This window comes from Ursus arctos, unplaced genomic scaffold, assembly GCF_023065955.2.
Source record: "Ursus arctos isolate Adak ecotype North America unplaced genomic scaffold, UrsArc2.0 scaffold_7, whole genome shotgun sequence".
NCBI lineage: Eukaryota > Metazoa > Chordata > Mammalia > Carnivora > Ursidae > Ursus > Ursus arctos.
In genome coordinates, this window is record NW_026623089.1 from 55,162,226 (window position 1) to 55,178,301 (window position 16,076).

Sequence of the window (16,076 nt, forward strand, 5' to 3'; positions counted from 1 at the left end):
ATTTCTGTATTGTTGAGATAGGAAGGTTATCCCCATCTTACAGATGAGGAATGGGTGGCAGATAAAGTCTGAGTTCCCCCAGGTCAGTCAGTTATAACCACAAACCAAACTAGAATCCCCGGTCTCCTATCTTCAAATCCAGTGACTTCCTCTGCTGTTTAGATCTCTCCTTTACCTAGAACTCTATTTCTTATCTACAGATTTTTTTAAATGACATTCTAATGCCTGCCACTATTAGGTCAATAATTCATGAAATATTAAAAATATTTTTCTTCAGAATGACTTTTGATACTAAGCAAGTACAAAATCATGTAAGCAATTCTCAAACTACTACCGTACATATATATTTAAACTGAAATGCTCTATTAAATTCACTCATGCATTCACACAGTAGGAACATTCTTTTTTTGGTTGCTCTGGATGGACAAAGTGGAATATCACTATTTCAAGAAATAGCTACTGTTCTAGATGCTGTGGAGACAGCAGTGAATACAGCAACAACAAATATCCTTGCCATCAAGAAGCTTACATTTTAGTCCTGAAGATGGGTGATGAACAAGATAAATCACTAAAATGAACAATGTGTTAGATAATGGTAAATGTGAAGCAGAAAATAAAGCAGGAAAGGAAGCCAGAAGTGTCAGAGGGGTGGTTTGCAGTATTGGAGGGCGTGCCAGTGAGTCCTCACTAGATGGGAGCCAGCTGAGTTACAAGCTGAAGGGAATGAAGGAGTGAGCCAGGTCGAGAGCTAGGGGAAGAGCAGTCTCAGCAGAGGAAACAGTTAAGAGAAAGACCCTGAGTCAGGAGCTTGTCTGGTGTGTTTCAGGAACAGCAAGAAGGCCAATGTAGCTACAGCACAAGACAGGAGAGAACAGAAGATAAAATTGGAGAAGTAAGGGGCGTCTGGGTGGTGCAGTCAGTTGAGCGTCTGACTCCTGGTTTCGGCTCAGGTCCAGATCTCAAGGTCATGAGACCGAGCCCCAAGTTGGGCTCTGCGCTCAACACTGAGTCTGTTTAAGATTCTTGCTGCCTCTCCCTCTGTGCCTCCCTACCTCAAATGAGTAAGTAAGTCTTTTTTAAAAAATTACAGAAATAATGGTAGCCAAATCAGATAATGAACGTGTCGTCTTTAAAAGGTCTTTGGGGTCTACTCTGAGCAAGATGGGAAAGCTATTGGCAGGGCTTGAGGGAGGCAGTGATTGATGTGACCTGCCTTTGAACAGGCTGCGAACAGACTGAAGGGAGCACGAGAGCAGGAAGGCCGGTTAGCAGACTACAGCCATAACCTCGGCAAGAGAGGGTGGTGGCCGGGACCAGGGTGGTCTGATTCTAGATATAATTTAAAGGTGAAGCCAACTGTAGATTAGATACAGTGTGAGAAGAGGAGTCTCCAAGGTTTTAGGCCTCAGCAACTGGAAGAAAGAAGTTGGTGTTTACAGCAAAGGAGGTGGGGAGGGGAAGGTTATCAGAAGCTCAATGTTAGACAGTAGCTTCAGAGACACCTACCCCTTAAAAAGTGCAAATGTCACATCAGCAGTGGGACAGACACGTCTGGAATTGGAGAGGTACAGACTGGAGATATAATTGGGAGCCACCACTGAAGAGATGGTATTTAGAACAAGGGAATGAACGCAAATGAAAAGAGGAGACGTCCAAAGACTCCACTCTGGGTACCCCAGTGTTCACAGGCTGGGGAAATACGGAGGAAGCATCACAGCCAGAGAAGAAAGAAAAAGAGGTGGAAGCTAGGTAAAGGAAGGGTTTCAAGGAAGAGAGACTAACAACCGTGCCAAACGCTAGACTGAACAACTATGTCAAATGCTACTGAGAAGTCAAGTAAGATGAGGACTAAAAATTTACCAGTGATGCTAGCAACATACAAAACACTGGTGAACTTGGTAAGACATTGACTTTTTTCTACTTCAAGATTCTTTTCCCCAGACAACACGTATTTATTTCAAATTTCTAAGAGGTAAAAAAAAATAACAGATACCGATGCTTTATGCATGCTCAGGGCCAGCTTATAAATACTCCACTGAGTGATATCTCAACACAGATTTGCATCGGTGAAAAGAAACTGGCAAAATCCACTTCTTGCCATTCCACTTGTTAGGTGGTGAAGACCAAAACAGAATGTTCCATCAGTTTTAATTTTTTTAAAGATTTTAATTATTTATTTTAGAAAGAGAGAGCCTGAGCGCATGAGGTGGGGGGAGGGGCAGAGGGAGAAGCAGGGCCCCCGCTGAGCAGGGAGTCCCGATGCGGGACTTGGTCCTGGGATCATGAACTCAGCCGAAGGCAGATGCTTAACCAACTGAGCCACCCAGGCACCCCATTTTAATTTTTAAATACAAATGTCACATTGGAAAAATGAAATAAATACAGTAAAATACACTGTACAAAGGCAAAGTAGAATAACAAAAAATATTTTACTAAAATCTAAGATTACAAAAGTTTCCAGGCAAGCCGTACAAAACGGTCATAAGCTTTTTCTTGAAGGAAGGATTCGACACTTGACAGCAAAGTCATAATGTTTATTAGTGAGGGCTGTGATGTTAGTTTAATATTCCCATTTTGGTTCAATCGAGCTTGGCCATCTATAGCATCTAAATAAAGTTAAACTTGGCTAGAGAGCATATTCTAATGAACTGGTTATGGGCGTTTAACCAAGGCAGTTAGATCACCATAAAGGGGGAAAGGAACCCACAACATGAAAACTACTTCTCCCTCTCAAAAAAAATAATAAAAACACCTGCACCCCTGCAGCTAATCCTGACAATTATCGTCATTCAGTGCTTTATACTTAAACCATGATGGGGGAAATGAATAAAAGTAGAGAGGGGCCACTGCTTTTTTTTTTTTTTTTAAGATTTTTAAAACGTACACATTTGAGAGCGTGCGCAAGCGTGCACACAAGTAGGGGGTGAAGCAGAGGGAGAGGGAGAAGCAGACTCCCTGCTAAGCTGGAAGCTCGACGTGGGGCTCGATCCCAGGACCTGGACATCTTGACCCAAGTCGAAGGCAGACACTTACCCATCTCAGCCACCCAGGCGCCCCGGGGCCACTGCTTTTACACTTTTCCCAACAATACAGATGGTACTTCTAGCCTCTGCTCCTGCTTTACAACAGTGAATGAGGACAAGACATAGATCTGCTAATGTGCATCTAATCACCAAAGGACTGAAGATGTCTGGCCTTTTATTCTGTAATGTCTCTTAAGGCTGTGTCCATTAAGTGCAAACAAAAAAGGAAGAAGTCTTGGCAGAACAGGAGAAGTGATGCAGGCTTAATGATCAGCTTGATTTTAAATATTATTCATGGCACATAGCCTAGTGCATGCTCTAGCTGTTTCTATGGCTTGGGCTTCGTTGGTCTTCCACTGTTCCGCTACATCATCGTGGAAGCACTTAACAAAGCCTGGATCGACAGCAGATCTATACGGATGTGCAGTGCTGGGGACCACTTATCTTTCAAAATAGCCAAACATATTCTTCCCAATGTGTCTACATTAGGATGATAAATTTTGGTCATGAAACATAGTTTAAGTGCTACCGTTGAGTATTCTTCTGGAAGGAATAGTTCAAGTTTAAAAGTCCCTCCCTCAAAAAAAAAAGAAAAGAAAAATGAAAGAAAAGAAAAAAATAAAAGTCTTTCTGTCAAAGGGAAATCCTGGGGGCCAGCAACAGCCACATGAAAATAACGGGCATTGTTCTCATCTGGTTCTGCTTTAATGCCAGGAACTGCTTCTGCCAGCAATCGCTGGGTTTCCTTGATAATCCTGTGGGGAAGCCTGAACATCTTGTCAGCTCCCGACTTCGGCCTCTGGTTTTGACTCTGGCTCTGCTTGCCTCACACATGAGTGCTAAGATTTTATTTTTAAGTAATCTCTACACCCAACGTGGGGCTCAAATTCACAACCCCAAGATCAAGAGTCACATATTCTGGGGCGCCTGGGTGGCGCAGTCGTTAAGCGTCTGCCTTCGGCTCAGGGCGTGATCCTGGTGTTCTGGGATCGAGCCCCACATCAGGCTCCTCTGCTAGGAGCCTGCTTCTTCCTCTCCCACTCCCCCTGCTTGTGTTCCCTCTCTCGCTGGCTGTCTCTCTTTGTCAAATAAATAAATAAAATCTTAAAAAAAAAAAAAAAAGAGTCACATATTCTACTGGCTGAGCCAGCCAGTTGCCCCAATAAGGCATTGCTTCTTAATTCTGAATGTAAGAAACCTCAGAATATCTGGTTATAAAAAGGAGGGCTACGCATAGCCTCAAAACAGAATTAATTAAAATCCATTGTAATTTTAGAAGACTGCCAACATTTAAAAAAAATTAGGCTTTGGGGCGCCTGGGTGGCACAGCGGTTAAGCATCTGCCTTCGGCTCAGGGCGTGATCCCAGCATTCTGGGATCGAGCCCCACATCAGGCTCTTCTGCTATGAGCCTGCTTCTTCCTCTCCCACTTCCCCTGCTTGTGTTCCCTCTCTCGCTGCCGTCTATCTCTGTCAAATAAATAAAATCTTTAAAAAAAAAAAAATTAGGCTTTATTTTTTAGAGCAGTTTAGGTTCACAGAAAAATTAAGCTGACGTGGGCGACTGCGTGGCTCAGTGGGTTAAGTGTCTGCCTTCGGCTCAGGTCTTGATACCAAGGTCCTGGAATCGAGACCCACGTTGGGTTCCCTGCTCAGTGGGGAGACTTCACCCTCTCCCTCTGCTGCTCTGCCTGCTTGTGCTTGCTCTCTCTCTCTCTCTCTGTCAAATAAATAAATAAAATCTTAAAAAAAAAAAAAAGAAAGAAAAATTAAGCTGATGATACAGAAATGCCCCCTGTACCCCCTTGCCTGCACGCATGGGTAATCTCATACCAACTGCCAACTTTTAGTAGGTAAAATTTATTAAGGAATGGATGGTAACACATGATTTGCCAACTTTGCAGGGCTGTGGCCCTCTACCATAGACATTTTCGATCTAGGCTCCCTAGAGCCCTAGAAGTTTACAGCATGTGTTTTGTACTACCACAGTGGGGTGGAAGAAGGTGTCTGTAATGGACTGGGCTGACAGTTCTTCTGATCTGCTTAAGCACAGTGGCTTATCAGTTTCTACAAATCACATCTCAAAGGGATTTCACAAGTGGAAAAAAAAAATCACTGAAAACCCGTTCTCTGAGGCAGTGGTTCTCAAAGTGTAGTACCAGGACCAGCAGCATCAACATCACCTGGCACCTTGTTAGGCAAATTCTCAGGCCCCAACCAAGACCTACTGAAGAGTCCGGGAGTGAGTATTCTGTCTTAACAAGCCCTCCAGAGCCACCAGATGGATGCATACTAAAATTTGAGAACAATGCCTCAAAGACTTTAGATATTTTGCTTAAGTAGCAGTTTGCCTTCCTGTAAGCACTGTTATTCTCAGTGGACATCAAGATAAAATTTTTATTTTTATTTATTTTTCAAAATAGAATTTTTATTTTTTTGTTCTTTTTCAAAGATTTTATTTATTTATGAGAAAGCAAGCACGTGTGCATGAGTGGGGCGGGGGCAAAGGGAGAGGGAGAAGCAGACTCCCCTCTGAGCAGGGAGCCTGATGCAGGACTCAATCCCAGATCATGACCTGAGCCAAAGGCTGACGCTTAACCAACCGAGCCACCCAGACATCCTCAAAATAGAATTTTTAGATTATAAATGAAAATATGCCAATATCAGTATTTTAGGATAATATCAGAATATTTCCTATACAATTATATTTAGACTAAGATTACCCGCAGACCCCATCTGAGGATTATTTTTAAGAACCCTATTAGGTGACCACCTAGACATCTCTATAGAGAGGTCCCTGAGTATACTGAAGAGTCATGTACTAATACTGTAAATGAGGAATAAGACCCTTCAAATCTTGACTAGTTTCTTTTATTTTTAATTTCTTTTTTTTTTATTATTATTATTATTATTATTATTATTAACATACAATGTATTATTTCTTTCAAGGGTACAGGTCTGTGATTCATCAGTCTTACACAACATACAGTGCTCAATACAACACATACCCTCCCCAGTGTCCATCACCCAGCCACCCCATCCTTCCACCCCACTCCCCTCCAGCAACCCTCAGTTTGTTTCCTGAGATTAAGAGTGTCTCATGGTTTGTCTCCCTCTTTGGTTTCATCTTGTTTCATTTTTTCCTCTCTTCCCCTGTGATCCTCTGCCTTGTTTCTTAAATTCCACATATCAGTGAGATCATATGAAAATTGTCTTTCTCTGATTGAGTTATTTTGCTTAGCATAATGCCCTCTAGTTCCATCCACGTTGGTGCAAAGGCAAAATTTCTTTTGATGGCTGCGTAATATTCCATTACACACACACACACACACACACACACACACACACACACACACACTCCCCCCACACCTTCTTTATCCATTCATCTGTCGATGGACATCTGGGCTCTTTCCATAGTTTGGCTATTGTGGACATTGCTGCTATAAACATGGGGTGCACGTGCCCCTTGGGATCACTACATTTGTATCTTTGGGGTATTTACCCAGTAGTGCAATTGCTGGGTCGCAGGGTAGCTCTATTTTCAACTTTTTGAGGAACCTTCATACTGTTTTCCAGAGTGGATGCACCAGCTTGCATTCCCACCAACAGTGTAGGAGGGTTCCCCTTTCTCCGCACCCTCGCCAACACCTGTCATTTCCTGACTTGTCACTTTTAGCCATTCGGACTGGTGTGAGGTGGTGTCTCATTGTGGTTTTGATCTATATTTCCTTGATGCCGAGTGATGTGGAGCACTTTTTCATGTGTCTGTTGGCCACTGGATGTCTTCTTTGCAGAAATGTCTGTTCATGTCTTCTGCCCATTTCTTGATTGGATTATTTGTTCTTTGGGTGTTAAGTTTGATAAGTTCTTTATAGATTTTGGATACTAGCCCTTTATCTGATATGTCATTTGCAAATATCTTCTTCCATTCTGTTGGCTATCTTTTGGTTTTGTTGACTGTTTCTTTTTTTTCAACATTTTATGTATTTCTTTGACAGAGAGAGAGAGAAAAGCAGGGGGAGTGACAGAGGGAGAGGGAGAAGCAGGCTCCCCACTGAGCAGGAGCCTGATGCAGGGCTTAGTCCCAGAACCCCAGGATTATGACCTGAGCCATAGGCAGCTGCTTAAACGAGCCACCCAGGCACCCCCAAATCTTGACTAGTTTCAATAAAAATTTAAAATGTATCTGACATACAACATACCTCTTTCATGTACTGGTTATACAGCGCTTCTGATGATTCTAGGTAAGCCTGTGCAGTTTCAATTTCTTCTCTTTCAGACCACAAGATACCCAGGTTATTCTGGAAAATAAAGAAAAGAGAAATGAACAATGACAATATAAATCTTCCAATTAAAGTAACTTTCAGGGGTGCCTGGCTGGCTCAGTTGGCTGAGCATCCAACTCTTGATTTCAGCTCAGGTCATGGTCTCAGGGTCATGGGATCAAGCTCCACATTGGGCTCCAGGTTCAACAGGGAATCTGCTTGAGATTCGTTCTCCTTCTGCCCCCCCTTTAAATAAATAAATAAATCTTTAAAAAAACATTTCAATAAACTTCTATATTATTGGTTTCTTTTGTAACTCTTTACATTTTATGTTAAACATTTAAAATACTTATTCTGTCTTAAGAAATATAGGCTTTAGTAGACTGCAAAAGGGGCACATGGCACAAAAAATGTTTAGAAAACCTACAGTTTATAGGTAACTTGATCATTCCTCTGGAACACAGCCCTCTGGTCTTCTGGCTTCACATAGTGTTTCTATTCTATCATTTTTTTAAGTTAAGTGATCAGTCCTCAGTGGGGACTGTAGGTCATAGGGATAATGTACTGAGATTGGACAGTTGTTTCCTTTTTACTTACGAGGGTCCTTTGCAGGACCCTGGGGAAACCGGAAGGGCTCTGACCGACTACTAACTTACTGATTACTCTGCCCACCCAGGCTCAAAGAATATAATCTCCCTTAATATTCATTTCCTAATCTTAGAAATGGATTCACAAATCGCCTTGTCTCACTCTCTAGTTCAACTTATTTTTCCTGACAATAGTCCCTGAGAAACTTCATTTAGCCATGATACCAATAAGCCCAACCTCAGCATACTATATCTAGCCTAGAGAGTCTAGAGATTTCCCTAGTACCAGGAACTGGTTGGCCACATTTGCTCTATTTTGACGGGATGGTGATATATTTAACCTGCTAGATCCAGGGTAGGCTATGCCACAGAAAGCAATGACTCTGGTGAGTGATAAATCTTAAACCAAGTAGAGAACCCTAGAGTGTGTCTACAAATGACTAAGGTTTTTCTTTTGAACCGTAACCTACTGAGATCTTGAAGGTAAAGACCATGCAACAGATCTAGAATTGATTTTTTCCAAAATTACTAGTGTGATATTTTGGGTTTTTAGTTTTGCAATTCTTTTTATTGAGATATAACTGACATATAGTGTTAGTGGTTTTTTTAAATGTTCACAAAGATAACTACTATAGACATTTGATGTAAATTATGTTTAAATATAATACAAATCCTAAAATACACCAGAAATTATTGTATCATTCACAGAGCATTCTCATGTTCTTGCCCTCAGGATACCAGACCACGTAGGAAAAAAATTAAATATAAAATAAAAACAGCTAGGGGGACCTGGGTAGCTCAGTCAGTTAAGCATCTAACTCTTGGTTTCAGCTCAAGTCGTGATCTCAGAGTCATGAGATCGAGCCCCGCATCAGGCTCCGTGCTCAGTACAGAGTCTGCTTGAGATTCTCTATAATGAATAAATCTTTTTTTAAAACATTTTGTTTATTTGAGAGAGAGCACAAGTGGAGGGGAAAGGCAGAGGGAGAAGCAGACTCCCCACTGAGCAGGGAGCCCTATGCAGGAATTGATCCCAGGACCCTGGGATCATGGACTGAGCCAAAGGCAGACGCTTAACCAACTGAGGCGCCCCAATAAATAAATCTTTAAAAAAATAAAAAATAAAAATAAAGCAGCTGAAAAGGTACTACTGGTGAATTCTACCAAACACATAAGAAATAATACCAACTCTACACCACTTCTTTCAGTAAAGTAGAGGAAAGAACGCTTTCCATCTCATACTAAACCAAAGACATAACAAGAAAGCCATAGCCTGATATCCTTCATGAACATAGATATGAAAAGATATTAAAATTTTAGCATATTGAGGGGCTCCTGGGTGGCTCAGTGGGTGTGCTTTAGATGTACAGTTTATTGTATGCCAGTTATACCTCAATAAAGCTATAAACACACACAAAAGCTACTCTTTATACCTATATATCCTGGGAGTGGGGAGAATAATCTACTAATTTGTTAGGAAATTTTCCTAAGGTGAAGTAGTTAAATTTCACTCAAGATGAGGGGCACCTGGCTGGCTCAGTGGGTACAGCATGCAACTCTTGACCTCAGGCTCATTAGTGCAAGCCCCACACTGGGTGTGGAGCTTACTGTGTATTTTTTAATTAAAAAAAAAAGACGATAATGCAAGTGTATGTTGCTGATAGCAAAAATTGGAAGGAAAACTGGAGAAAAATCTTTTTTTTTAGAGAGAGAGTTCACGCTCGAGGTGGGGGAAAAGGGAGCAGAGGGAGAGAGAGACTCTTAAGCAGGCTCCACACCCAGCACAGAGCCCGATCTCATGACCCTGACATCATGACCTGAGCTAAAACCAAGAGCTGGATGCTTAACTGACTGAGTCACCCAGGTGCCCCAAGGCGAAAAATCATTCTTAAGGCCACCAGAACCTAATGAGATAGAAGGGGTATCTCTTTTGATAATCCAATGTGGATTCAGGTTTTGTATTTCTATAGTTTCCCAGGAAGGAAACACCAGGGTGAGACAAAGCAGTCAGAATATCATAAATTCCCATGAGCTGTTACTTTCAAACTTTTTCCTGCACACACACACACACACACACACACACACACACACACACAGGGTCTTTTACAAAATAGAATCATTCTACCTAACTCCAAACATGCCTTATGGTCTTCCCTCTCCCTCTTAATATTGATATTTTTGGTTAGCAAATATAAATCATTATTTTTTAGTGGCTGCACACTGTTCTTACAGATACATCTTATGTGGATGTATCAATATTTATTCAACCATATATCTACTGACTGATATTTATTTCTCTGTTTTTTTTTTTTAATTGACAATGCTATGAACATCCATGTTGACATACCTTTGCACATCTGTCCCAATATTATTTTAGGATATTGACACGGAATTTTAAAGTCAAAGTCTTGACTCCAGAATTCTGATACCTACTGATCTTTCGAAAAGTTCTGTGAATTTGTATTTCCACTCACTATAATGCTAATAAAGAATATCTGTTTCCTCACAGTCTTCCCAATAACAAGTATAAGCAGTATCTTTAATAATCTCTGCCAATCTGATACAATTTTTCTATTTCTTTTAGTTCGCTTTATTATTAGTGAGATCAACTCTCTCATCACTGGGGCACCTGCGTGGCTCAGTCGGTTAACCTTCAGACTCTTGGTTTCGGCTGGGGTCATGATCTCAGGGTTGTGAGATGGAGCCCCAAGTTCTCTGTGCTTGGCGCTGAGTGTGCTTGAGATTCTTTCTCCCCTCCTCTCCTTCCCACTCTGCTCTTCCCCTGCTTGCGTGCTATCTAAGATAAACAAATCAATAACATCTTTAAAAAAATCTCTCATCATGTATAGCAAATATTAAATGTAATAAAATTCTAGTGTGGTAATGCCACTGGAATAAACAGATCAACCGAACAGCAGAGTTAGAAACTGCAAAAATAGACTTAAATTACTATTGCTGTATAGTTTTAGTACCTAGTAAGCTAGTTTTAGTGCATTTTTCTTTTTCTTTTTTTTTTTTTTTAAGATTTTATTTATTTATTTGACAGAGATAGAGACAGCCAGCGAGAGAGGGAACACAAGCAGGGGGAGTGGGAGAGGAAGAAGCAGGCTCACAGCGGAGGAGCCTGATGTGGGGCTCGATCCCATAACGCTGAGATCATGCCCTGAGCCGAAGGCAGACGCTCAACCGCTGTGCCACCCAGGCGCCCCGCATTTTTCTTTTTCTTATGCTCGGTTTTCTTTATTCTTTCAGACACACATATTCATTTGGTCAAGCTCTAAGGAAACTATTATGATTTCAGCAGAAACTGCATCAAACCTACAAATGAACATCAGAATATTACTGTTATGTTTAATCCTTGCCACCCAGGAAACTGTTTCATATCTTTCCTTTCAGGATTATCAGTTCTATTACCCCGAATATTGCTGTTGTGAATGCAATTACTAAAAATATTTTTAACCAGTACTGCTTATATACAGGAATACTACTGATACTATATATTTATTTATATCCTCCCACTTTATTGAACTGATCACAGTCCTAATAGTTTTTCAGCTGATGACTTTAGTTTTTAGGTATACAAGGATCATTTATGCAAATAGTTACTTTTAGAAATTATTTTATTTTTTACCCAAAATTAATAACTTTATTGGCTTTCTATATTATTGCAATGCCCAGAACTTTTTTTTAAGATTTATCCATACATTTTATTTTTTTAAAGATTTTATTTATTTATCTGAGAGAGAAAGAACGAGCAGTGGGGAGGGGCAGAGGGAGAGAGAAAGAGAAGCAGACTCCCTGCTGAGCAGGAAGCCTGACGTGGGGGCACAATCCCAGGACCCTGAGGATCATGACCTGAGCCAAAGGCAGACACTTAACTGACTGAGCCACCCAGACACCCCTTATCCATTCATCTGAGACAGAGAGAGAGTGGGGGAAGGGGGAGAGGGAGAGCGAGAATCTCAAGCAGACTCCATCTGGAGCATGAAGCCCTACGCAGGGCTCAGTCCCACAACCCTGAGATCATGACCTGAGCCAAAATCAAGAGTCAGACGCTTAAGCGACTGAGCCACCCAGGTGCCCCTGCAATGGGCAGAACTTCTAATCAAGGTTTTGTTCCTGATTTTAGTAAGAATACCTAAAATAATTTACCCTTCAGAAAAGGTTGGCTGTTTGAAATACTGTATTTCATTGAATGTAAGATGGCCCATCTGTAAGACACAATTATTTTACCTATCAACAAGAAAACACTGCCAAGTAAATTATGACGCAGATGTAAGATGCATCCTGATTTTAGACGTATTAAGGTATGAAACAATGTGCACAGTAAAATCAAAATACAGTAAATACCGGACATTCTATATTACATTTAGGGAGGTTTCTAATTCTATTCTTGAGATGTTGAAATTGTTCAATGCTTATTAAGATTTTAGGCAACCATATGGTTAAAGAAAGTTTCAAATAACTGAGGTTTTGTTTGAGTTCAACATCTTATGAATTTCTTTGGATCATTCATCCCCTGGACAAATATTTAGAATGGCCTACTATGCAGGAGGTACTGAGGTTATAAATAGTGTGCAAGAAGAGACACAGTTCCTGTTACTGTGCCGCTTTTAAATTTCTCGGATCATGATAAAAGAAAATGACCTATACAATTTCCTTTTTAATTTTGAGGGGGTTTTTTGAGGCCTACTTACCATATGATCAATCTTGGCAAATGTTCCCTGGATCACATACACGAAGAACTGGAACTACTGGATGTAAGGGTTTGTGAGCTTACACCAAGTTCCTGGCACATACGAGTTCATACGCATTTGTATTTTGAAGTGTTATGCTCCCGAAGAGAATATCAGATTTCTTTCTTAATAAACCAAGGACCATATACATGGGAAACAGTAGTATTATAAGAATTCAAAGATACAAGTTCCGAACAAAATGATCCAAAGAAAGTCACTAAAAGTATGAAATTTGTTTTGAGATGGGTTTTGAAGAACAGGCAGGAATTCCCTGGGGAGCAAACGAATATATACGGCAAAAACAGATTTTTAAACAATTTGTTTTAAATTAAGCATGCACTCGGGTCATCCTCTGTAATTTCCTCGAGACCTTAAATTAAGATTTAAATTACTATGGATTTCTTCTTAATAGAACGAACAGGCTTTGACTGGTGGAGAAGAGCCTGAAAAGGCATTTACGATGTAGTAGCGTCTCAGGAAACCAATGCGTTGACCACGACTAAGCGAAGCAGCAAGTGACGTTGTTGGTGTTTACAAGCTGTTTATTCCAGAACTTCAAAAACACAGGGCCAAATTGTGCCTGACAGCATGTGCCTTTGGCCTTGGCGAGAGTGGGGACCCTCTCCACCCCTCGCCTCTGGCCAACAGTGGGCCGGGCTCAGTCTCACCTGCGCCTGGATGTAGAGGGAGACGCAGTCCTGCGACAGCCGGTACTTGCGCAGCAGCCTTAGGCATTTCACCAGATGCTCCTCCCCCGCCGACAGCTCCTCGGTGTCGATGTGGTTCACCCCGAGGTGGAACTCGATCACCGCCAGCCTCACTGCCCCCTGGGCGATGGGCCCCTCGGCCTCCACCACTTCGGCGGGCAGCCCCAGGGCGTGGTCCCCCGCGCCCAAGCCGTCCTCGGCCTGAGGCCGCTCATCCTCGTCCTCAGGCGCGGGGCCCAACAGCGCCTTGACCTCTTCCAGCAGCGCCCGGGCGCCGTATTTGGACTTATAGGGTTCTTTCTCGGGATTTTTATGCAATTCCACCCGCGACAGGGCCAGCGCGGCCTGGAATTTCTCACGAATCTCGGCCCACGGAGGATTCGCCATAGCGGCCTCTACAGCCTGGGTGTCCTCAATGTTTGCAATCGGGACTCCCGCCTTCTTTCTGCTTTGCGACACTTCACTTACGGCCCCGGACAGATTCCGACACTGCAGAACCGTAACGAATGGGAACCGCAATGTGCTCGGCCGTAACCAATGGAAAAGGGTAGTGGGCACCACGGCAACCGTTGTCACGGAGAAGAAGCTGTCAGTGAGGGTGGGTCCACCTCCAGCCCCACCCTCTGCGGTGGCGAATTCTTCTCTCGCGTGACCCGTAGAGTGCCATCTACGTAAAAGTATCGGCTGCCTTTAACAGAACACATTGGGAACATACCTAACTACCCTCGTTAGTTGGTATAACCTGAATGACAGAAACCTTTTGATATTAGTATAACCTAGCTATACTGGATGAAAATGTAACTAGGATTCATTTACTATTAATATATAGCTTCTGGAGTGAAAGATAGCTTTCACTATGTAAAAAGCACTCGGTGATCGACAAATGTTTTCACTACAACCGTGAAACAGGTTGTAGGTATATGTACAACTTCCCAAAGTAACACAGAAGTCCCAGACCTGTGATAAGCCACTTCAGGGGTGGCTTTTTCCATTCCATACCTTCCCAAGCTATGAAGTTAAATGCCCGTCAAATATGGGTGGCAGGGGCGGAGGTGTTAACTTTTGGCGCTAGCTAGCTGTAGCGCTTGGAGATACACAAAGGAGACTGATTTTAGAAGCTCTAGACATGGCTTGATTCTCACTTCCGCTTCTAATTGACAAGTTCACTTTTCTAAGCTTCAGGTTTCTCATGGTAAAACATAAGTGATACTATTACTTATCTCTACAGAATTATCCTAAGGAAGAAGTGAAATTAAATATCTGTCCTTTAAATGTTAGTGTTCCTCGGGACTCCTTCCTAAACTTTGTCCCAGGGATATATCTTAGGCATTTCCATGGCTTCTATTACATGAGCTGCTTGCTTCCAAAACTTGGTCTCCAGGCCCAATGATTCTCTGGAGCTCCAGACCACCACGCCTGAATGTTCCACTGTATATCAGTATGTTGAAAATGGAACTCATTCCCGGGGCGCCTGGGTGGCACAGCGGTTAAGTGTCTGCCTTCGGCTCAGGGCGTGATCCTGGCGATCTGGGATCGAGCCCCACATCAGGCTCCTCCGCTATGAGCCTGCTTCTTCCTCTCCCACTCCCCCTGCTTGTGTTCCCTCTCTCGCTGGCTGTCTCTATCTCTGTCAAATAAATAAATAAATAAAAGCTTAAAAAAAAAAAAAAAAAAGAAAATGGAACTCATTCCCTTCCCTTCCCCTCCCACACCACATTAGCTCTTATGTTCCGCATCTCTGAGAATGGCACCAGGAGAGGAGCTGAGGACTTCTTGCACTTGTCTTCTCTTGTCCTTAAATATAAAACCAAATACTGTCCAATCCATTTCCTAAAGAGCTCTTGCATCTGTTTACTTCTCATCTCCAGTAGTTTGGACCACCATTATCTGAAATACCTTTAATAGGTACTCTTGCTGCCAGTCTGGCTTCCTACCAGTGCATTTTCCACAACACTTCAAAAGACTCATTCATTCATTCAATAAATATTTGAAGTGTCTGTTAATATGCCAGGCACTGTTCTAGCCTCTGGAAATCCAGCAGTTAAAAACAGAGAAAAATCTCTGCCCTAGTATAGGGAAACATGAAATATATATATATATTTAAGATTTTATTTATTTATTTGACAGAGAGAGACAGCCAGAGAGAGAGGGAACACAAGCAGAGGGAGTGGGAGAGGAAGAAGCAGGCTCCCAGCGGAGCAGGGAGCCCGATGTGGGGCTCGATCCTAGGACCCCGGGATCACACCCTGAGCTGAAGGCAGACACTTAATGACTGAGCCACCCAGGCACCCCAAGACCTGAAATATATTAAACAAACTATATAGCAATGTCAGAGAATGAGTGTCATGGCAACAAAACAAAAGAGGAGATAAGGAGTGTTAGCAGGTGAAGCAAGGCTGCTATTTTTAAACAGGAATGGTCCTTTTTGAGGAGTGTCATTTGATTTTTTTTTTAAAGATTTTATTTATTTATTTATTTATTTATTTATTTATTTATTTGACAGAGAGAAAGACAGTGAGAGAGGGAACACAAGCAGGGGGAGTGGGAGAGGGAGAAGCAGACCTCCCACTGGGCAGGGAGCCCAATGCGGGGCTCTCTGCGGGGCTCATTGTGGGGCTCGATCCAGGGAACCTAGGATCATGACCTGAGCTGAAGGCAGATGCTTAATGACTGAGCCACCGAGGTGCCCCCAGGAGTGTCATTTGAGTAAAGATCTGAAGCTAAGAGAGTGAGCCATGAAGACATTAGGGAAAGGATAT

The 16,076-nt window shown here is 42.2% G+C and overlaps 2 protein-coding genes across 2 annotated transcripts in view; both read right to left on the minus strand.

Moving 5' to 3' along the window:
* The window catches only part of KIFBP (kinesin family binding protein), a 34,097-nt gene extending 20,308 nt beyond the window's left edge, over positions 1–13,789 (minus strand). Inside the window, exons 1-2 of the mRNA XM_026504354.4 lie at positions 13,279–13,789; positions 7,225–7,323 (exon numbers count right to left, since the gene is read on the minus strand). Of these exons, the coding sequence (XP_026360139.1) occupies positions 7,225–7,323; positions 13,279–13,704 (525 nt within the window). The 5' untranslated portion in view covers positions 13,705–13,789. The remainder of the gene's footprint in view (positions 1–7,224; positions 7,324–13,278) is intronic.
* LOC113259121 (ubiquitin-conjugating enzyme E2 N-like) lies at positions 3,309–4,094 on the minus strand. The gene has a single exon (XM_026504355.4). It carries the CDS (start codon positions 3,796–3,798, stop codon positions 3,388–3,390), a length of 411 nt encoding a protein of 136 aa, XP_026360140.1. The 5' UTR covers positions 3,799–4,094; the 3' UTR covers positions 3,309–3,387.
* Positions 13,790–16,076: the final 2,287 nt, after the last annotated feature.